Consider the following 24,520-nt stretch of genomic DNA (forward strand, 5'->3'; position numbering starts at 1 on the left):
TATTTTCCCCAAAATCTAATGAAATTTTCAGAGAGAGCATAACTATAATCAAATCTATTTCAAAATACTGAGGCAAGTTTGTAATGTTAGAAATAATAAATAATTTCAATGTAAGTCAGTTGCTACCTTATGAAACAATATTCGTAAATTTTAATGTAGGAAAAGATTTTAATGGTCATACAATTTTCTTGTTCAACTAACACATGTTTTAAAACCTCTTGTAAAAAACTGAAGAATGAAATTGTTAAAATGTCTTCAGTGTTTTTATCATTTTCATGATTAAGAAAATTATTTATAGTAAATGCTTTTCAAAACAAACTTTTTGCTGTTAAGTCACATGGCTGTCTTCAGGATTTACTCCTAGTTCTGTGCCCAGGGATCACTCCTGGCAGTGAATTGGGGAATAATATCAGTTCCCAAGACCAAACTGGGTGTCCTGCATGTGCAAGAAAAGCTTCTTCCCACTATTATATCTTTATGGCCCTCATTACACTATAATTACCATAAAATATTAAATATATTTAATATTTTATATAATATAAATATATATTATATCGAACTCGGGTCGGCCATGTTGGCTGCGTGCAAGGCAGACGCCCTACCCGCTGTGCTATCGCTCCAGCTGGAGCGATAGCACAGCGGATAGGGCGTTCGCCTTACAAGCGGCCAACATGGCCGACCCGAGTTCGATTCCTCCGCCCCTCTCGGAGAGCCCGGCAAGCTACAGAGAGTATTCGATATGCCAGACACAGTAACAACAAAGTCTCCAATGGAGACGTTACTGGGCCCGCTCGAGCAAATCGACGATCAACGGGAGGGCCTTTACCTTTTTATATTATATATTTTAATAAATATAATTTATTTATTATTTTTATAGTTTATGACAAATTTCATGATAAAAATGAAATATTAAAAAGATTTGAGTTGGGGTTTATATTAATTTTGAAACAATTAATGTAAAAGCAGTTAATGGTTATATTAGAGTATATAGATACCTTTACATCCGAATTTCTCCATTCCTGATTTTAATACATGTGTATTTTAGTTCTTAGTGCGTTCCTTAAGGATGTTAACAAAAAGTGTTTGTCAATAGTATTTTTTTTCATAGTTTAAATCTCTGGTGCTTCAAAAGAAGCATACCAAAGTATTTCCTATTAAGCAGCAGTATTTAATTTTATTTACTCGGTGTTATAACATTGAATGACATAATAACTGTGGCTTGATTTATTTTGGTGGTGTGAGGAATTTCACCTGGCATTGCCTAGGAAACAGTCCTGGTTCTGTGCTCTGAAGTGACCCTTAGTGGTGCTTGGTGAAATATATATGGTGCTTGATCAAACAGGGTTCAGCTGCACAAAGTGCAATTGCCTTAATTTTTATAGTAATTCTTCAATACATAATAGCTATAGTTTTAAAATAGTCCGTGGAAAGAAATTCCATTAAAAACAAAAAAAATAATAAGGATTGTACTTTCTGAGGTTTAGCAAACTGTAGAAATTTCCCCTGACCTATGGATTTAGATATGACATTGGGAGGTATGTCTTAATTCAATGAAGTAGATTATCTAACAATAGTGAATGCTATGTTTAGTATATATGAAAATAAACTCATAAAATACGCTTTCTAAGATCTATTGGAAATCACCTGCAGGTGATTTAAAGTTGAAATCTATTCCTGAATCTGGTGATATTAATGTTTGGTATACGCTCATTAGATCAATATTAGATCAATCCTTGACTAAACCAAAATTATCTCTGAAATTTTAAATTATGAAGTGGTAATTTCCCTTTACTTGAAGGAATTCAGGTTTTACATAATCACTTAGTTAGAAGAGTAAATGATTCATGTTTCTGAAATGTGGACATCATATGGGAAGGATATTTAAGAAGTATGGTCAGTTTGGAAGTAGATTTGATAAGCCTGAAATAATAATGACTTTTTCCTGAAAATTGTAATGATATGAGTAAAATGATGGCTTGGAATAATGATCCCATAAAGATTAATGATTGTAGAGATAACTAAACGGTAGAGACATCAGACATCATACAATTGAGGGCTTGGTTTGTACTGGTGTAATGGAAATATATATATATATATATATATACATATACATATATAGTGTATATATGTGTATGTAGTTCTTTGACAAATATGTATACACATACATATATACATATGTATGTAGTTCTGGAGGCAGACTGCCTAAATTAAAATATGGATTCCATTATTACTATGTCATCCCCCTTTGCATACTAACTACATACAACTGCCGTGTAACCCCAACAAAGGCCAGGATCCAGAAATTATCACAACAAGCTCCCGGGAGAGCACAAGGCAGAGTCTCCTACCCTGTGTCTGACTATCCTCGCCAGGGCCCAACAGCTGAAGACCTGCAGGCCCCAACCAAGGCCTTACTGGGGCCACTCTCCACACACTTGGATAAGCCTCAGACATAACAAAACTGGCAGAGGAACCCAGGTGTGTGGGACCCGGGGCTGAGATCTCCAAGCCTGCACGGTTTGGGACTGGACCTGTCAGTAACTAGACAGTTACACCCTCCAACTGCCGTGTAACCCCAACAAAGGCCAGGATCCAGAGATTATCACAACAAGCTCCCGGGAGCGCGCGGCCTGTGGCCGCGCGACTATTTATTTGCTTTTCTCTAAATTTTCAGGGTACCTTAAATATCCTTAAATATCCAACCCGCATGGCAGAGCCTGGCAAGCTATCCGTGGTCTATGCCAAATAGACCAAACTGATATGCCAAATCCAGTAATAAATGGATCTCATTTCCCTAACCCTGAATATGCAGAGTCGAGAAGGATATGGAAGGAGAGGCTGATAAAACACCAAGGCAGACATAGGCTACCAAAATGCAGAAAAACAAAAATGATTGTCTGTACTTTTAATGCTCGTACCCTGGCATCTGCTGCATCCATTGAAGACCTTATGGTACAAGCACGAAAGATCAAGTACGACATCATTGGTCTGACCGAAACGAGAAGACATCAATTCCATCATGCTGTTTTCGACACTGGAGAAGAACTGTTCCTTGGAACATGTGATAAAAGAGGCGTCGGTGGTGTCGGTATCCTTGTCAACACAAACTTAGTCACGAGCATTGATTCATTTGAATGCCTAACAACCCGAATCGGACGATTACACTTGAATAAATGTGGCTCACTACCGGCAGTTTCTATCTTTGTTGTCTATGCACCAACATCCAGTTATGGTGAAAGAGAAACTGAGAAATTCTACAAGGAGCTAGAGAAGTTCTATAAAGAAGATCACACCTTCTACAAGATCATTGTCGGTGATTTTAATGCCAAGATAGGACCAAGAAGATCAGTCGATGAACTCCACATCGGAACCGATGGCCTGGAATGGAACGAACAAGGTGACAGACTGTCTGAGTTCATCATGTCAACCAAAACCTTCCATGGTAACTCACAATTCCAAAAGGCTGAATCTAAACGTTGGACATGGGAGTCTCCCGATGGACGGTTCCACAATGAAATAGACCACATCATATTCAATCGGCGGTTTTGCCTAACCGATGTTGCTGTTGTCCCAAAATTCCAAACGGGATCAGACCACCGTCTTCTTCGTGCAAAATTCTACCTCACAGAACGAGGAGAAAAGAATGCAAGGTTTAAGAAGAGGACTCCCAGAACAACCACCAACTGGGAACTCTTTGGCTCTGTTGCGGCAACATGGGAAGATGCCGTCATTGACAACATTGATGAGGAATACGATCGAATGATTCAGCACCTCCATGATTGTGCAAGGAATGCCAAGAGAGAGATAACCACAAAAAAACGTCTTTCTTCGAACACTCTTGAACTTATTCGCCAACGTGGCTTGGCACGTGCCTCAGGCAACCACAAGCAAACGTCCGAACTGGCAAAACAGTGCAGAGAAGCCATCAAGGATGACCTCAAAAACAGGAGAGCAGCAGTACTGGTAGATGCAGCAGAAGCTGGGAAAAACATTCGTAATGCCCGCCTGTCCTTCACCAACTACAAAACCAAGATGACTGCCCTCCGACATCATGATGGATCTATCACATCTTCCAGAAGGGCAATGGAGAAGATTATTCATGACTTCTACTCAGATCTCTTTAATAGCCACATCCACTTGCCCACATACCACATACCACATGATGGATATGTCGTTCCCAATGTTCTCCCTTCCGAAATCCAACATGCCATCTCGTCGGTAAAGAAACAAAAAGCACCTGGCCCAGACAGGATCAGACCTGAACACCTGAAGAACTTACCATCAGTACTCATCAATACATTGGCTCGACTCTTCACACGCTACCTGTCTGAATGCAAGGTTCCATCCCAATGGAAAACCAGCAAGACTGTACTACTATACAAGAAAGGAGACATCCACGACATTGGCAACTATCGCCCAATCTGCCTATTGTCTGTCATCTACAAACTATTCACTCGAGTCATCCTGAATAGGATTAACAGAACACTAGATGAAGGACAACCATGTGAACAAGCTGGATTCCGAAAAGGATTCAGTACCATCGACCATATCCACACAGTAATCAAGCTCATTGAGGTATCTCGGGAGTTCAAGATGCCACTCTGTCTAACGTTCATTGATTTAAAGAAGGCCTTTGATTCTGTTGAGACGGAAGCGGTCATAGAAGCCCTAGCCAATCAGGGCGTACAAACTCAATACATCAGGATTCTTCGTGAGCTCTATTGCGGATTCACTACCAAGATCTCACCATTCTACAAAGAAGTAATCATCCATATCAAGAGAGGGGTTCGGCAGGGTGATACCATTTCACCAAAACTCTTCAGTGCCACCCTTGAGAACATCATGCGATGGCTGGAATGGGAAAACATGGGAGTGAAGATAGATGGTCGGCAACTACACCACCTCCACTTTGCTGATGACATCGTTCTAATAACACCAAACATCAACCAAGCGGCACAAATGCTGAACGACTTTGACCGTGAATGTGGAAAGGTCGGACTACAGCTGAATCTTGCGAAGACAATGTTTATGAGAAACAGCCTTGTTCCTGACGCTCCATTCGCTCTCAACGGAACCACCATCTCCGAATGCAACAGTTATATATACCTAGGTCGAGAAATCAACATGATGAATGACCTGGCACCTGAGTTACGCAGGAGGAAGAGAGCGGCTTGGAATGTCTTCAAGAGCATTGAAGAAATAACTAAAAGGACAAAGAACCTCCAGCTACGAGCACATCTCTTTGATTCCACTATTCTTCCTGCATTAACATATGCCTCAGAGACCTGGACCCTACGAAAACAGGATGAGAACACTATTCGGGTCTCTCAAAGAGGAATCGAAAGAACTATGCTTGGAATATCACGATTCACTCAAATGAGAGATAGAATCCGGAGTTCTGATCTTCGTCAACGCTCAAGAATCAGGGACGCTGTCTCATTTGCCAAGACATCAAAAATCAGATGGGCTGGACACGTAATGAAGTTTACAGACAACCGCTGGACTAGAGCCATTACTGATTGGATTCCACGAGACATCAAAAGATCACGTGGACGCCCACCTATAAGATGGTCAGACTTCTTCGTCAAGACCCTAAATGATCGGTTTGAGGCTCTACATGTTCCTAAAACGAACAGATACCATTGGGCTACGCTAGCACGCAACCGGGATGAATGGAGACGTTACTGGCACCCGCTCGAATAAATCGATGAATAACGGGGATTAAGTGATTAAGTGATAAGTGATACGCTCATTCACATATTTCTAAAACTTTTAAAAGTATATTTTTCCATGTATACTCTGGTATTAAATATAATGTAATTTATCCACTTATAATGATGTGCTAGTACTCTGAAAAAAAAACACATACAAAGAATTTTGAGGGTAAGAAAAAAGTGAGATAAATACATGTTTTTCTGTTGTTTTATATGGTCCACTAATAATATGCAAATTTTTATAATCCTGAAGTCTTGGAACTATTTACTTAACTGCATTTAATTTTTCAACAACTGTATGAATCAAATACTATATTATTTTTATTCCCACATCATAAAGAAAGTTATAATGTGTTAGATAAATTAAAGGATCTGCATACATTTGCAAAATTTGTAAGCAGTAAAGGGAATAGCTAACTTGGGGCTGTCTGAATCCAAAGACTCTATTATATATTATATTATATTGTATTATATATTGTATGCCCCTCTTGGAGAACCCGGCAAGCTACCGAGAGTATCGCACCCCGACGGCAAAGCCTGGCAAGCTAACCATAACATATTTGATATGCCAAAAACAGTAACAAGTCTCACAATGGAGATGTTACTTGCGCCTGCTTGAGCAAATCAATGAACAATGGGAGGAAAGTGCTATACAGTGCTATATATTATATATATTATCATACAATGGCATCTACATTCCATCTTGGAAATATATGCTAAAAATAAAATAATTAAATTTTGAGTCTTCTTCTGATTCCTTGACCTTTTAAAAATTGTTTAGAGTCTTTAAGTTTTCATTTCCTCACTTGTAGAATAGAGATATTGGGATCTACGTCATACATAATGATAACTGACAATGTATATGAATTGCAAAGAATTATTCCAGGATATGATTAATACTAAATATATTTAAATAGAAATAAGTTACACCTATATTAAAAAGTATAAAACTTTGATTTTAAAATGGAAGGTATTTCATGCTTATGAAACATAAGAAGTGATATTGTTGGAATGTCCATGATATTCAAGCCATATATTTTGTCATTGAAATCTCAATCAGAATCCTAATGATATTTATTACAGAGAAAATTATTTGGACTCATACCATATTTCAAATAGCAAAAAGAGACATGATAAAGAACAAAGCTGGAATTATTATACTTCCTAATATCAAACTATATAACAAAGTTATTGGAATCAAAATAATATACATCTGGAATTTAAAAATTGATAATACGGATCTGGAGGGAGTGTGTGGCTGAAGTGCTTGATTACATATGTCTGGCTTCAGTTAAATTCTTGGCACTTTTTATGGTCCCCTGAGAATCAATAGGAGTGATTTTTGAACACAGAGCCTGAAACAAACCCCATATGGTACTCTGAGTCCAAACAGAAGTAAGCCCTGGGAATCATTGATTGTGACCTAGAAAACAAAACAGAAAAGAAATAAGGGAGAGAAGAAAGAAGAAAGGAAGGAAGGAAGGAAGGAAGGAAGGAAGGAAGGAAGGAAGGAGGGAGGGAGGGAGGAAGGGAAGGAAAGAAGGAAAGGAAGAAAGATCCTTTAATAAATGATTGTGAGAATAATAAATGATTATTGGTTATATCCCTTATTCACTCACCAAAATTAAATTAACATTGAGGCTTAAATATAAAAATTAAACCTAAAAAGAGGAGGGGTGGAAGGAAGAGATTGGTTATACTTCAAATGTTTGCACTCTACATAACAACCAAGTCCATCTTTTATAGAAACTCTTAAGCAATATTTTTTCTTATAAAAGAAATATTACAGTCACTTTTTCTGAAAAAGGTGGGTTTTCACTTCTTTTCTAGAATGCCATATTATGATTTATCTAATGTGACATTGGGTAATAATTTGTAGATCCAGGAAATGGATCTACAAAACCAGAGCGTGGTCTATCAAAATGAAGAGGGTGAATGGGCCACAGATCTTGCCTATTATACACCTTTCAATAATGAGCAAGATTTAAGTATTCAAATTAATGAGATGAATGAAGATTTTTTATCTGGTGCTGTAGCTTTGGATTTGATTGCACGTGATGAAGAAAAATTTAACAAAGAGCATCAATTCATACAGGAAGAAAACATAGATATTCAGAACACACATGTGGTAGGAGAAAAGTCCTGGGAAACTTAAATCAATTCCAGTCTGTTGAGGAAATCAGTTAGCACATCAGACATGGACAATGAGGATGCCACTTTTTCACATCTATCTATAGGAGAGTACTTTGCTCAAAGATCTGAAGCTCTTGGTTGTCTTGGTGGTGGACACAATGTGAAGAGACCATCATTTGGTTATGTCATTACATCACCAGAGATGAAACAGCCTGAGACTTTAATAAGAAAATTGGATCTCTCTGGAAGTGAGTTGGAAAACAAAATTACTCTACTTCGCCAGGAGCCAGTCGCAGACTTGAAGACCTCTCCCAAGCATAGTGTGCACATCTCAGAGGATGAGCTGGACGTCTTCAGACCTTCTGCCTTACCACTGAGTCATTCTTCTCCAATTAAGGTTTCTGGAACAAGTTTGCCAGGGTCAGAATCTCCTAAGGACAGCAAACCTTTGCCTGGGAAAGGCTTTGAAAGCTGGGATTCCGAGTGATGTTGGAATTTGAACAATAAAGATACAAGAAAACATGGTTCTTCATTTTCTGCAAGCCTTCCCTGCTAATCTACAATGGCGATTTTCAAACTTTTACACCTGCAAACCAAGCAAAAAGGAATCTTCTGCAGTCTGATAATGAAGAAATAAATGATTACTACTTGAGTTTCAGGTGATTCCTGACTCCAGGTGTCAACTACCCTAGCCTTCGACTATCCCACTTAAAGCCCTAGACACTGGGAAGGAAAAGCAAATTTCTCTTCAGGGCTCTCTCTGAATTCCTAATTTACACAATCTCTTAACATAGTATAATCAGTTCTCAAAGTGATTATGTTTGGAGTGTGCTGCTGCTCTATAATAGCAGCTAGAACACTGGGCTCAACTTTCCTTATTTCTTGACATTTCATAGTGTTTTTAAAAAGCAATGCAAACTAGGGAGAAGTTATAAAGAAGAAATGGCATTTTTACTTTCTTTCTTACAACTGCTTTCTGAAGTTGCATATCTTCCTATAAATTTATTTACTCAAATAACGTTATAAATAAGAATATTCATGGAGTGAAAGCCAATAATGAACAACTTTATAACTGTGAATCAATAAAAACTTTTGAATATTGATTGCATTTTTATTACACGCTTTCAACTATATTCTTAAATATTTTTGAAATGTAAAAAATATTTAATATATTCTTCTGATCACTAGAAGACAGAATGGAGATCCCTGCATATTTATGAATTTACTTGATATTATGTAAATTGATATGTAAATTGATAAAAATTACAAATGAAAACAATCAAATTTGGAAGAATATAACCTAAAAGGTATTTGCTAACGCAATATGACAGGTTAGGCTTTATAACAGCATGTCTGTTCCTTCTCATGCCAGAAATTTTATCAAATAAATGAGACTCATTGTTACAGTTCTACATTTTAGAATTCTTCATTTTTTAAAACATCACTGAAAATGGAATTAAACTTTCAAGTGGAATCATCACGAATAGTTAAAAATAAGTGCAATGTATTTGTAGCTCATGGTGCATTTGAGCATACACTTATTTTATGTAAAATTAAAATTAAATTGGAAAATGGTTGATTTTGATTATTTATATTGGGACTCCAGAGGTGCTAGGTGGTTCTTCATAGCTCAGTTCTCAGAGTCACTCCTGTCTGGATTTGGGAAACCATACGTGATGACCAGAACACACCCAGACTATTTACATGCAAAGCATGTACCCAAGATGGTATGTTGGTTGTATGGTGGTGATCATAACTACATTCTGAAGCATATGCTCCAGGCTGGTGACTTATCTCTCCATGGAAAGTGTGAACCATAATATTTGATAAAGTCATAGTGAAAGTGACATGCACGTTCCATAAAGGTATGAATTGATATAACGCCTCAAAGAAAATTTAATATTACTTATTTATGCATCATAACATTTATTCTTCGAGTTACTTCTAGATATTGATCATAAGAAAATCACAACATAGGAAAATGAATCTATATGTATTCTAAATGTGCTTCTTTTATGAGGGAAGGGAGCCTCTCCTAAGTGGGACTCAGGGAAGACAGTGGCCAATGCTGGCATTTTTTTGTTTGTTTGATATATTTTCTTGAGGGGTCATACCTGAATGTGCTCAGAAATTACTCCTGACTCAGTCAATGCTCAGATATTACCCCATGGCAGGGCTCATACTCTTGACAATTTTGTCGTTGTTTTGGGGCCACACCTGCCAATGATCAGAGGTTACTCCTGGCCCTACACTCAGGAATTATTCCTGATGGATCTCGGGAAACAATATGAGATGCTGGGAATTGAATCTAGGTTCGCTTCATGCAAGGCAAGCTCCGTACCCCCTGTAATCTCTCTCTGGCCCCATTCCTGAAAATTTTTGTCCAAATGAGAAAGTGGTTCAATAGGAGCACCTAAGGATATTGTGATGCTTGGGGTCTGGAGATGTCAGGGTTACCAGTAGTATTTTAAGGGTCACATCTAGAGGTGCTTGGGGGGTCTCCAAATCTTTACCTTACAATAGAAGACCATGCAGTCTCAAGTATCCACCCAGTTCGTTACATGCAAGACATGTTCCTTAGCCATTCAATTGTCTTCCTGACCTAGAAATTGTCTTTTTACTGGTATACTATGTTGAGAATAAACTACCACAAAATTGGTATCTTAAAATAACATCTTATTTTATAATTCTATAAATCAAAAGCTGGGCCTCACTATGGTGACTAAAGTCAAGTTTTTTCATAAATGCTTTCTTTTTTTAAAGTTAGTGGTAAGATATTCTCTATTTCCTTACTCTCCCAGGCTTCTGGATGACTTATAGTTCATCCTCAACTGCTTTCCTCGTCTATCCTCTACCATAGGTTGAAAAAGGTTTATGGGACACACACACAAACACACACACACACACAGACACCTTAGCAGTGTAGGGTTTCAATCCCGGTCTCACACATGTAAGGCATGTGTTCTAGCACTGACTTACATATTTAGTCCTAGATTATTGTCCTCCCTCCCTCCCTCCCTCCCTCCCTCCCTCCCTCCCATCAACAGTCAAGACCCAGAGACTATAAAACCCAGATCCTGGAAGAGAACAGTGCAGAGACTCCTGCCCCCGCGCCTGGCAGTCCTCGCCAGGGCCCCTTGGAGGGGGCGGGCTAAGTTTCCCTTCTTGCCCCGACCAGAGCTCTGGCAGCCTAAGACCTCCAGAACCAGCCACCACCATGCTGAGACCACCCTCCACACACATGAAGTTACCGGCAGAAGAACAAAGGCATGCGGATCCTGGGGCTGAGATCTCCAAGCCTGCTCGGATCAGGGCTGAGCATACTCCACCCAGATCCTCCATCTTCCAGTAGGCAGGGGTCACACCCACCAACTGTCCCCCTGGCGCCATGTAATCCCATCTATGGCTAAGACCCAGAGACTTTAAAACCCAGCTCCCGGAAGCACAGCCACACGACATCTTATTATCTCATTCTTACTTTGGACAAAATGGCAGGCTACTGAATGTAACCTGCCCACACGGCAGAGTCCGGCAAACTCCCTGTGGTGTACCCAATATGCCAAATACCAGTAACAATGATGGGTCTCATTCTCCTAACCCTGCAAGAGCCTTTAATATGGCACTTTTCAAGAAATCTCAGGGCTAGGATGAAGGAGTCGTTACTGGGGCCTGCTCAAGGCAATCGACGAACAACAGGATGATCGTGATCATGATTGTGACCCTCCCTCCACACCTCCGTTCCTTCCTCCCTCCCTTCCTCCCTCCCTCCCTCCCTCCCTCCTTTTCTTCCTCACTCCCTCCCTTCCTCACTCCATCCCTCCCTCTCTTTATATCTCCCTTCTTTCCTCTTTCCTGATTCCCAGCACTGCATAAGCCTTGAAGTATCTCCAGAGATTGTCATGGATACCATGGGAGTGGTTCTGGCTGTTGAGCATCACAAGATGTGATCCTTATATTTATCTGGATATGTTTCTATCTGTCTACCTACCTATCTAAGATAGTTCTATTTTTTTCTAAAAACAATTTGTGCAAAAATGGTAAAGGTAAAGGTAAAGGCCCTCCCGTTGATCGTCGATTTGCTCGAGCGGGCCCAGTAACATCTCCATTGGAGACTTTGTTGTTACTGTGTTTGGCATATCGAATACTCTTGGTAGCTTGCCGGGCTCTCCGAGAGGGGTGGATGAATCGAACTCGGGTCAGCCATGTTGGCCGCTTGTAAGGCGAACGCCCTACCGCTGTGCTATATAAGGATCACACGACTGGTTGTTGTATTGGGGGTGTGTGTGTGTGTGTTTTGGCCATACCCGTGAGTGCTCAGGGGCTACTGGAGGGACCATGTGGAACAGTAAATGGACAGTCTCCAACACGTAAAACATTCATTGCATGTGCTCAGAACATTAATCTATTTCTCTTGCCCATTTTTGTCAGTTCACTTGAAAATACTATATTTCCAAACAAAAATATTTCAAGTTGGTATAAAAATTTAATGAATCAAAATTGAGATTGAGATTATAAAAGTTAATTGATGCATTAATAAAGCATAATGAATGGTGAATATGTAAAAGGCAATGAGATTGTTCTTTAGTGTTAGAACGTCAGGCTTGAGCATTTTCTCTTGCTGAGGTGATTGAATATTGAGCAAACGACAACTGGCTTTGTGGCAATATACCCATTGCATTCTGTGATTTTTTTTTTCTGAGAGAGACATGAGATAATAGGTGTGGAATAACCTTGACAAGCACTTTCAAGCAACATGTCAAGGTCAGCCAGAGGAAGGTATTGAATATATAACACATTCTCCCCATAGAAATAAGATGAACAACAATAAAGTATAACTTCAGACTACTCAGCAAAGCCCCTTAGCACCCTATATAACCTGGATTGTACACAACATCATTTCTAACTGAATTTACAATTTAAATTCAAATTTGAGACAACTTTCTACTTCACACACTTCTACTGATAGTTGAGATTGTCTCTGTAGTCTTTTCTATTACTGCATTCTGCCTCAGAGATATATAGGAAACAGAACAAAAAGATTGGTCATCTTAGGGATACATTTTATCTAGAACCAGGGTCCCTTTTCATAAGCTATGCATTGTCTTTCATGAATTACAAGGTGCTGATGAGAATTTTGTTTAAAGAAAACAAAACAAAGTTTGATCATTTTTCTAAAAATTGTAAATTTATCAATCTATAGACTGGAGTACAGGGGTTTAAGCACTTGTCTTCCATGCTCTCCACGCATATCTCTTCCCCAATACCACAGAGGGTCCCCTGAATATTTCCAGAGTGATTCCTGAGCACGGAGTCAGGATTTTGCCCTGAATACAGCCAGGTGTGGCCCCCAAATAAAAGAAAGCACATCATTTATCAACTATATCTGAAATTTCAGAAGAATGCTAGGGAAGTATAGTAAAATATCAATTAGAGAGTACAGCACAGTGGTTGGAAAGTGGATTTTGATGTCCTACAGATGTGCCTTTACAAGCTAATTCTGCCTCTGAGAACATGCTGGCCTTGGAGCAATATTCTTGACTTCTCTAAATTTTAATTTCCATAGCTTTAAAATGAGGTTTGTACTAAACTATCCATTTAGGTAAATAATGAATGAGTGATGTTCGTGTAGTGTGTGAGAGTAATAGATTCACACAGTAAATACTCAACACTGAAGTTTTTCTGGCTCATTTTTTCTGTTTCTGATCACAGATCAGGAGCAAAATCCTTTGCAGATTGTTTTATGTTGGGTTTTTCTAGATACAGTCCTGAAACAAGGATCTGAGTGAAGCAGGTGATTTCCTTGTTGCTCTGAAGCATTGGTAGAGAAGGGAAATGAATCACAGAAGGGAAAGAAACTAAGCCAGATGTTATAAAGGTCAGGGTTACCATTATAGACTCACAATCACGATGTGAATATTAAAGTGGAGACCATGCATTGTCTTTTGATTCTTTTTTACACCTGAGAACCAGCCTAGTCCTCAAAACAGCAGTTGGAAGTTAATAAACCAGGGTTTCCACATTGGGCTAAGAAGTTTGGATATTTAGTCATCAAATCCAATACATTAGTGGGTCAGCTTATACCTCATTTTGAGCCTTGAATCTAGTCAATTTCCTATGACTAGAAAATATCTCAGTTGCTTGCAAAAAGACAGTGAGCACTATGGAAAGGAATTTATCCAGTGATTTTGGTGGTTATTGAGAGTCAGAAAATTTATTATCCAAGTTCGATACTTCAGTGGGTAAGGCATTTGCCATACATGTGGCTGACCCCAGTTTGATCCCCAGCATCCATATGGTCCAGCACCCCCAGGAGTGCTGAGTGCTGAGCCAGGAGTTCAAAATCTTCCCCAAATCTTCTCATCGTAAGGAAATAGCTTTGTCGACATTCAGCACCAATAGCTTATTTGCGGGGGCTTGGTAATATCAAATACGCGAATTCAGGCAGATACTGGACAAGTAGCAAATACTCAAGGCCAGAAAATGATCAATAGAAACACTGCCATTGATACCTTTAGGCTTAGTTTCACTAAGTGCTGCGGAGCACCTATTACCTGCTAGACCATACGATGGGTAAGTAAACACATTAGGTTTCCGTAATTTCATTGAACATTGAAATGGCTTAATTATTCAGAAAAAAATCCATTTACAGATGGGGCTATTAAAAACAGGCATTCTCATTACAATAAAAACTATCACATTCTATAAATTTAACAAACCAAATCACTTATTTTTGCCTCTCAACAAATGACAAGTCATTTCTGAATATTTAGTACCAGACTTCTGGAGAAATGCTCTATTCATTTCTTTATATTTAGTCATTCTGATGCATCATAATATTTACTCAGAGAAAGCAATCATTTGAGATTTTTTTTTTGGTTTTCCAGCACAACGTTATTCTACATAAGTGCTATTTTAGAAAGCTGTTCGTTTGATTTTAAATTTCTTATTTATAATCTGTTTTAAGGAGGGTATGTGGAAGATGTCTGTCATTCCCATATCAGTCTAGGTACTCAATAAGCGCCTTTCGACTATTTACACCTGCAGACCAGCACCTGTTCTGCATAAAGTCCCTGACTAGCTGTTAAAACCAAGGTCAGTGGTTTTCAACCTTGCTGTACCTGCTGACCGGCACAGCCAAAGGAGCAGTGGTTAAAGACCGCTGCTCTAATGACCTGGTTTAACTTCACAGCACGGTTTCATTTCCAGAAGAGTTCGGAATAGTTATCATGAGTTGACCAAAGAGTCAAGGAAAATTGGACCCTTGGAGCCGGAATATGCAGACCCTGGAAGGTTGCCACCTGCGCCAGCGCACGCCGAGCGTCGGCTCTCGGCCCGCAGGTGGCAGCAGAGGGCTCTGCAGCGCGACTCTGCAGGTTACGGGCGATGTAGCTCCCAACCAACGCTTCCGAACCGGGGTAGGGGGCTGCCTCCTTCTCCAGGAATCCACACCCAGCTCGGAGGATCCGTTGAGGCTGAACTAATTGAGTGTTCAAAACTGACTCCGAGACGTTTCTCCCTCGAATGACAACAATAGTTTGGAAGCAGCAACTCACTGATTGCAACTCTCTTTGGTCCCCACATTTGCCAGCAACTCAAAAAACAACTCGGTTCCTTCCCCCCCGCCGCGAGCCGGGGTCCGCAGGGTCATTCTCCAAGCTCTCGCCCTTCACGGCTGTGCGGGACCCCTGTGCAGTGGCTGGCGGGGAGTACCGTGGCGGTCGCGGCGCCCTTGTCCCCTTCGGTGCTCTGCATGCACGCGGGCATTCGGGGCTGGCGAGGATGCTCGGTCGGGGCGCGCCCCTCGGTTCATCCCCCCCCACCCACCCCTTTTCCTACCCTTCTCATCAATTCCTTCTTCCCTCCACCCAAACACGCCCGCTCCGCGTTCCGGGGCTCGACTGCAGCGGGGTAAGGATGGACTTGAGCCTGGCAAGTCATGGGCACCTGCGGCCCGGACGCTTCCCCTGCGCGCTCTCTCCAGCTCCATCACCTTCGGAGCCGCCCGCACCCGCGCAGCCCCGCGCCGGCCGGAGCCTCCGCCGGCGCCGCCGCGTTCCCCCCCGCGGGCTGGAAGAAGTTGCCGCTCGGGGGAGCGGGCGGCGGGGGATCAGGTGGCGGGCTCGGGAGTAGCAGGATTAACCCATCGGGACGAGGGGAGGAGCAGCGCCGCGCCGCCCGGACCCCGCAGCTGAGCCCGGACGCCCCCGCGAGTCCCGCGCCCCGCCCCGCCCCGCCGCCGGGCCCCGCAGCGCGCGCGGGGCGCAGAGGAGCCGCGGGCGGCGCAGGGAGGCGGGCAGCGCCCCGCGCGCGCTTCAGCCGCCCCCGGAGCACCGGGCGAGCGCGCGTCGGGCGTCGGCCGCGCTGCTGGGGGAGGGGGGCGTGGGGCGTCGGCGCCGGCAAGCGGCGGGGGCGAAACTTCGGGGCCAGATGCCCGAGGGCGCGGCGGCGCTGCCAGGCTGCCGCTGCTGCCCCTGCGGGCCCTGGGCGCGACTCGGCGGGTGGCGCTGCCCGCGGCGCGGCGTGTGCAGAGAGCGAGTGAAGGTATGTGCGGCGGGCGCGGCTGGAGCTGCCGCCGCCGCCGCGCCAGCAGGTCCTAATGCCTGTCACTTCCCCGGACGCTGGCAGCAGCAGCAGCCCCGAGCCCCGGAGCCCTCGGCAGGTCTGCCCGTCCTTCCCCGCGATCTGATTGGATAAAGTGGGGGCTCGACGGTGGCCGACGTGGGACAGTCTGGCTGTGGCAGGGGTCTCGGAAACCATGGGTTATTGCAGTGGCAGGTGCACGCTTATCTTTATCTGTGGCATGCAACTGGTAAGTGACACTTTGGTCCTCTTTTTTTTTTTTCTTTCCTGCAATGTGCCTTTGAGCTAGCGAGCAAGAGGAGTGCAGCAAGGGGGGGGGGGGGTCTGTCATTGAGTGGAATGGAAGGGAATTATTAAAGGTGACAGATAGATTGCTTTTATTTAAATGTATTTTAGGGAGCTCTACTGTAGGGTACCGGGGAGGTGAGCCTTTCTGTCCCCATCTGTTTCTGTCCCCCTGAAAACCGTTTGACAGGTGCGGGTTGAACTTGTTTTTAATTTAAGTAAAGCAAGATGTAGCTCTCGTTCCTTTATGCTTTGCATTCCTATTACTGTAACAACGTGGTTGTCACATATAGTTTACCTTCAGGTGTTTGAGCAGACAAATAGGTTGTTCTTTTGTACTTTTGGGGGCCATGTACTCATTTTTGTTGTATCTTTTTTTTCTTCGTTGACTTGTGTTATTTTTTCAATAGTCTTACAATTATAACGCTGTAGCAAACCGCTATGTAGGACAGATGGTATTCTTACAGCAGTGTTATCTAGAAGCTACACTGAGTTTTAAAAGTATGTAGATTGAAGAATATACTTAGGTAAAGTCAGAGATACTGCTGGCATAGTTTGCCCAATAGTCTTTAAGTCGTAATTATTACCTACAATTCTAAGGGCAATATCCTATCTTAAATTGTTCATGTAATTTCCCTTGATATAGATAGTTCATACTATTGAATGGAGAATTAGATGTACTTTTTGAGAAATGTACAACTGCAAGATACAAGAGCCAATAATGAAAAATGTCACATTCCTGAATTTAATTTTTTTTTAGGATGAGCTATTTAGGAAATAGTTTAGAGGAGAAATTTTACCATCCTAAGAGGTTAATTTGAAGTAGGAGTTATTTTCTCACTCATCAAACATCTTTCCTTGAGAAGTATGAATTAATCTGAACAACCACCCAATTCCCAACAATTGTTTCATGAAGACTGAAGATTGTGGTGCTAAAGATTTCTGAGACCCCAAACAGGAAAGTGTTCCAAACAGCATAGATTTGCTATTGAAATGGACAGAATTCCTTAAGTGACTTAAAAAATGTTCACTAGTGATGAAGCACTGAATGATTGTTGTTTTGTTCTTGTTGTTTTAATACTTTCACTAAATAAGTGTATCTTCTCTTGCATGTTACCACAGGATATTTTTTGTTCACAGGAAAGTTATGTTTTGATCTATGAATCACTATGTAATTATAATATAAAGATGGATCTGTGCATATATTATGATTTTAGTAGTTTTCTAATGTATTAACTTGTTTTTTCTTACCATAATATTCACTTAGGTTAGAAGTAATCACTTAGCCAAGAACTTTACTCTTAATGATAAAGCTAATGAGAATTATGAGAGTTTGCTTTGTTAAACCTCCAGTTAGGCCAACTGTGCTAAATGGTATAAAATTTTTCAGGAATTTTATTCTATATGAATAAACACAGTGTATTTGCTGATTCACTGTGTAAAGGCATAAAACTGTGAGAATCAGTAGGTAAGAGGATTCATATTTTCTTTTTAATTAAAATGCATCTTAACTTTATTCATTTAGTAGAGTTGGGCTTTTTTATGGCAGTTGTAGGAATTAGATCTCACATGTGTTAGACATTTTGTGTGATGAATGCAATCTTCAAAATTAAAAGTTTTAGAAAAACGTACAAATAAGGAACGTAATTTTACAAACTACCTTCATAAAGTTTAAGGTTTCTGAGTGATTGTGTTTGCACACGTGTGCACATGCGTCCCATTGTACACATGCAAATGTGTGACGTTATATTGGAGAGTTGCAACATTCCTTCTGAACAAGGAAACTAAGTTCTTGAACCAAATATAAATTCTTTAATAAAACAGAAGTAGCTATGATGTGGGCACATAATCTTATAACTGCACAGCTGGATTTTTAGGAGTATTTTGTGATTGATAAGAATATTGTGATTTTATCCATTTAGACTTCATGTACTACCAGGCTGTTACAATTAGCAGCCATGTTAATGCAGATGCAAAACAAAAAATGAAGGATGAAGAGATTCCATGTGGTTTGATAGGGTGAAATGATCACATTGAAGGAACTCACAGATTCCTATTAATTGTTCCTTCTTAAATATATTTAATTTTAAATAATACAGTTATTTTGCAAATCAATAGTTGAGAATCACTGACCACACTAGACAAGGATGTACATGCTCTCATTGCTCTTGAGAGATCTGTTGCGTATTTGAGCATTTGTAAGAAAAGGTGACTTTGTAAGTAGCTATGTTTCCAGAGTGAGTTACGACTCCCCTACCTTGACTGAGCACAGAAGTTCAACCAGTGGTATTTACTTCAAAGTGTTCTGATACACTTTGGCATGGTTTTTATGTAGTTTGATAGACTATATTTATTCAAATTAATTAAAGTCAAAGATTGCCTCAGAATCTTTCTTATTAAGAAACTTTAGTTTCTAGAAAATTTGTCTTTAATTCTAGGTACAGGCTACTTAAAATTTAATTAGACTCCAAATACTTGGGCTACATTAACTTCTATCTAATGGTGGTAAGGGCTGAAGTAACTGCGTATTGTAGCTATGAAAACTCATCAGTTTACTCTATCAGGTCAAACACAAAACACACCATATATATGTGTGTATATATATATTTATATATGTATAAAATAAAAATATATAGGTTACTAACCTTCAAGTTCCTATCAAAGTAGATCCAGTGATTTGATACAGTGACAATTAAGGGACAAAGAAATTTACCTGTCAGAACTTCTTCTAAAGAACTTAAAAGTTCTGTTAAGATATGCATTGAATTTATTTGGCCAACTGCAAATATAGATAAATATACTTCTTTTTAAATGAGATCAGTTTATAAAACAAGAAATTCAAATTTATACAATTCAGGAATATTAGATACAAAATTTTCTTTTTTTTCTTAAAAATCATCTGCTACTGTTTATCATAAATTAAAATCTTTCGGGTGAATGGTTTCTGCAACTTCAGAGTTGAGGACGATTCTTCTGAAAAAGAAGAGTGATCTCAGGAAACTGATTTGCTCCATGTTCGGAATTTAGAGTGTAAGCTTGTAATCACAAGAAGGTAATTTTCTTTTTATCACTGCTGTCCTTAATGCTCAAAAAAAATGAAGATTTCAGATAGTGACTAAAATCACTTCCTTGGAGTGTGGTTATAGTCATACAACTTTCAGTAGCTTGTGAAAGAGATTTGGCTGGTGTTAATTTTCCCCTTCAATGTCTGAATCAAAGAGTACTTTATATAAATGCTGAAAAAATTACTCAGATATTTTTCTGTGAAAAATCACTGTTATAATATTGAAGAACATAACTTATTTTGGGTTGAAAAGACAGCTTTGTTTTCAAGTAAGGAAATTCAAAACCACCCACATTTTTTGCACATCAGACTCTTCTATGGCACAAAGTGTATTACCATAAACTATTGAAAGTCTAGATTTACATTCAACAGATTAACAATTGAAAATTGCCATTCTTGCCATGTGCTCTACGAAAAAGAGCTAACTTGGAGCAGGTGCAGCTGATAATTAGGTTAGTACACATGTGTGCAGCTGTGAGAAGAAGTGCAATTTAAACTTAATTTATAATGATCAGCTGCTTTCTATTGTACAGTTACTAAGCATTTTCAGAGGTACACATTTGTTAAAAAAAAAGGCCATGCTTGCATAGGTGAACTAAGTCAACAATTATACTTATGGAGTACTTCAGTAATATCAGTTGTGATTTTTTTTTGCTATTATCATATGTGTATGACCTTTGGTTACTTTATTAGAAAGTAAAACATTGACATGAAGTGGTTTGAAAAGGACTGATAGAACCTCATGATTTTCTAGGGATACTTTCAGTAAATTTGAGAGTTCTATGAAGTGCAAACATTTGCTTGCTACAAACTGTCCCGTTTCTGACAATTTAAAATTTTGGATTCTGATGCCACTGCTAATAAAACCCTGAGGTGGCTGACTTTTCTGAATCCCATGGAAGACAAGTTTTTAAAAAATGTATTTCAGAAACTTATGATGTAAAAATGTGCTACGAGTTGTTAAATTGTGAAGGGTATCTTTCTTCCTTTGAAATATATTCTATCTTTGCAGGATTGCAAGTCTTGCAATATTGTCATTCATATATATTCAAGAGAATATACATGTGCTTATGTACATATGTATATATAATTTACTCTAGTTGTAATTGTGCACCACTGTCTTCTAATATATGTATAGCAGGACAGTTGTCGAAACTTCCTTAGTCTTTTTGGATCCCTAAACCAAGAGGCAAACAAGCTTCTTATTTTCATACATCCAAAGTTTCAAAGAGCCAATCTGTGTAGCGCTGTCTTCCTGCTTTCCTGAATAAAGGCTTAGCTGGGCAGCATGCTTTGTGCAAAATGCCAGATTCATCCCTGGCATGGTACCCACATGTGGGCAGTGGTTCAGAAATGTAAATAGGCTTTGCCACCTCCTTTTCTTTTTGATGCTGCTTTACTTTGGGGTCAAGTTCTCTTCTCTGGTCAAGAATTTCAGAGTGGCAGACACAAATTTCTTAAAATCTGAGTTGTAGTTCTTCATTATTTTCTTTTTGTATGCGTGTGTTTGATAAAAATATGAGGTAGAAGCATCTTCGCATTTATGTTTATATTTGAAAGCAAATATTTAAATTATGTCATCAGTTACATTAAATATTTGTATATACTGTTAATAGTTAAAATTTTTAAACCTGGATTTTTAAGATAGAATTTTAGGAAATTCAGTACATTTTTTCAAAAGTAAGTCATTGAAATTTAAACTACTGACAGAATAAATTTCTTTCTATTCTTATCTCATAACACTCAAGTTTCACAGTCCAACACACAGAAGCACTTTAGGTATTTAGTTTTTTTTAATTATACATTGAAATCTAGTTTTTGCTCCCCACTTTCCTATAGAATCCTCAGAGCATAGTTATTTTCTTTAATTTACTTTCCTTTTTTTAAATATTTTGTGCACCTTGTACAAGTTTCTTTTTATTTATTTATTATTAAATCACCATGAGTTACACAGTTACAAAACTGTTCATGGTTGGGTTTCAGTCACACAGTGTTCCAACATCCATCTCTCTACCAGTGTACATTTCCTACCACCAATGTCCCCAGTTTCCTTCCCGCTGTCCCCCTCTTCACCTCCCTGCCTCTGCGGAAGGCACTTCTTTCTCTTTCTCTCTCCAAAAGGCACTTCTTTCTCTTTCTCTCTCACAAAAGTGCATTATGGTTTGTGATATAGATACTGAAAGATTATCATGTTTATTCTTTTACCTACTTTTAGCACATGGTTCTTATCCAAAGTGATCAGTTCCAGCTATCATTGTCATAGTGGTTCCTTTTCTATCACAGCTGCCTTCTCCCCTACTCCCCTAATAGGTAGTTATAATGCTATTTTTTTCATGGGGTGTGGGAGGCTTAGGTGGTGGTGCTTAGGTATTACTCCTGCCTCTGTACTTAGGGACCACTCTCCTAGGTGCTTAGTGTGGCTCATGGGATAAAACCTGGCTCAGCCATTGAAAGGCAAGTAAGTGCCCTGCCTGCTGCCTATTTCTTACACCTATTTTTTTTTTATCTCTGACACGACATGAATCATTTTAATTTTGATTCTCATAAAAGCTTTTTATCCTTTGAAACCAAATTGAATTTTATGGGCACATTTAAAAAAGTTTTAAAATGTGCATTTTAATAATTTGTAAGGTTTTGAATGCATAGCTTTGTAAAATAATTATAAAACCATGTTTTTAAAAATATATGCTGACAGATCAAATGCTAAAATGTACAGTGGAGGTAATGGAGGCCTTGGATGTTTTAATACTTTCTTGGAGGATATCCCCACCCCAGGAAGTGATAGAGCTTCCATTTGAATCCAGCACTGTCTGGCTAATGCTTTGCAGAGTTTGTGATTTTACCCATTTTTACATTGTATGTGTCAACAGGCCATTATCATTTGCATCCATGTTAATGTAGATGCAGAACAAACAAAGGATGAAGAGCATCCATTTGGTTTGATAGTGTAAAATTGGTCACATTTAAAGGAACTCCCAGATTCCTGGTAATTGTTCATTCCTCCTTAAATGTTTATAAGTTTAAATAGTAAAATTCTTTTGCAAAACAAAAATTTCACATTCTTTCTTCATAATATACAATTATATTAGTAGTTTCCAGTTTTTATACATAAACAAAGGCAGTGTCTTCCTTTTAGCTCCACAGGGATCCAATAATCAGTGTGAGACCAAAGAGGCTCAGAGAACCACGTTCTCCATTCTAGACTTGGCCAAATATAACGGCGTTGGTGAATTTGGAGTTTGTGAGATGCCTTTGTGGGCATTAGACATTGAAATGAGTGGTTGCCACTTTGGAGTTTGTGTCCCTTGCAATTCTCGTTAGACAGTAAGTGTATCTTAAGTGCATAGAAACACTACAGTTCTGTAGAGATATAATTACTGATAATAAACCTGCGTTTCTGTTGTTAAAGATGTTATGCATTTCTTTATGATTATTCAGAGACTAATGACCACTTGGGATTTTGTTAGACGTGCTTTGCGATATATGCACTTTCAAAGGATATTATGAGAAGTATTCTTACTTCCCATATCGTTCTTAAAATCAAACCCTAATGAGTTGCTAATGCAGACTCATGTTCTTTACCTGTTGTTTTTTAGAAACATTCCATCCTGACAATTATTGGTGAGGGTACTAATTAGAATGGTGCTTGTTGGAAATAACTTTGAGTGATAGAGTATTTAAAACTTGCACAGATTATTATTATCCATGAAAATCCGTGGACCCTTTCTTAGGAGTTTTACTTTTTTTAGTCTCAGGTAGGGCCTACACCTGAAAAATTGCTTTTGCAGTTATTTTCCAGGTGACAGTGATGCTGCTGGCAAGGAGAACACTTTGAGGACTAGTGGTCTAGAGCAGAGGGGCTCAAATTTTTAATTTGAATCATCTGGAGAGTATTTACAATTTCCAAGATCTTTCTAGTATTCCTAATTACAGAGTTGAAGGCCAGACCATATCTACAACAATTCACCTCAGCATCATCTCTGGGGGTGGGAGTGGGGGCTCATCTCCCAGGTTTTGTAGTTTTAAGCCTGTTCAGGTGATTCCACTGAGTCAAAATGATTTGACTCAAGGTAAGTTAGCAGTGAGAACCTCTGGGCTAGTAGGGCTTCTTAAACTTTTCCCACTGGTGATCCTTTTTCATCAGAAATATTTTTATGCAACTCTCTTCTGTCTCTTATTCTCTTTCTGTCCTCCCATTGTTCATCGATTTGCTCGAGCGGGCCCAGTAATGTCTGCATTGGAGACTTTGTTGTTACTGTGTTTGGCATATCGAATACGTCACGGGTAGCTGGCCAGACTTTGCTATGCGGGTGAGATACTCTCGGTAGCTTGCCGGGCTCTCTGAGAGGGATGGAGGAATCGAACTAGGATCGACCACCTGCAAGGCAAATGCCTTAACCTGCTGTGCTATCGCTCCAACCCATGTAAAATTGGTATACAAATAAAATATTTACTGTTTTATTTCAAAGCAAAGTTTTCACGATACCTATCTTCAGTTCCGTGACCCTCTGTGGGATCACTGTCCACAGTTTAAGAAGCTAGATGCAGTATAGGTCTTGCCTTATTGGTCTCGCATGAATGCATGAACCTGGTTGCTGAGATTCTTTAACCCTATGGATAATTAGCTCATTTCTTCCCCTGACCTGTTACTGCTGTGAAAGCAAACTCTAGGATGAATGTGCCTATTTCTAACTATAGCATAGTGCAATTCAGAAGTTTAAATTGAAATGAAAAAAAAAAAGAG

General features: G+C 39.6%; 1 protein-coding gene across 2 annotated transcripts in view; it reads left to right on the top strand.

Annotated features, from left to right (window-relative positions):
- The first annotated feature begins 16,525 nt into the window (after positions 1-16,525).
- The window catches only part of NKAIN2 (sodium/potassium transporting ATPase interacting 2), an 838,713-nt gene continuing 830,718 nt past the window's right edge, over positions 16,526-24,520 (top strand). For both annotated transcript variants that reach the window (XM_056125230.1, XM_056125231.1), the window contains exon 1: positions 16,526-16,656. In XM_056125230.1, the coding sequence (XP_055981205.1) occupies positions 16,603-16,656 (54 nt within the window). In that variant the 5' untranslated portion in view covers positions 16,526-16,602. The remainder of the gene's footprint in view (positions 16,657-24,520) is intronic.

This window comes from Sorex fumeus, unplaced genomic scaffold (assembly GCF_029834395.1).
Source record: "Sorex fumeus unplaced genomic scaffold, SorFum_2.1 ptg000054l, whole genome shotgun sequence".
Classification (NCBI taxonomy): Eukaryota; Metazoa; Chordata; class Mammalia; order Eulipotyphla; family Soricidae; genus Sorex; species Sorex fumeus.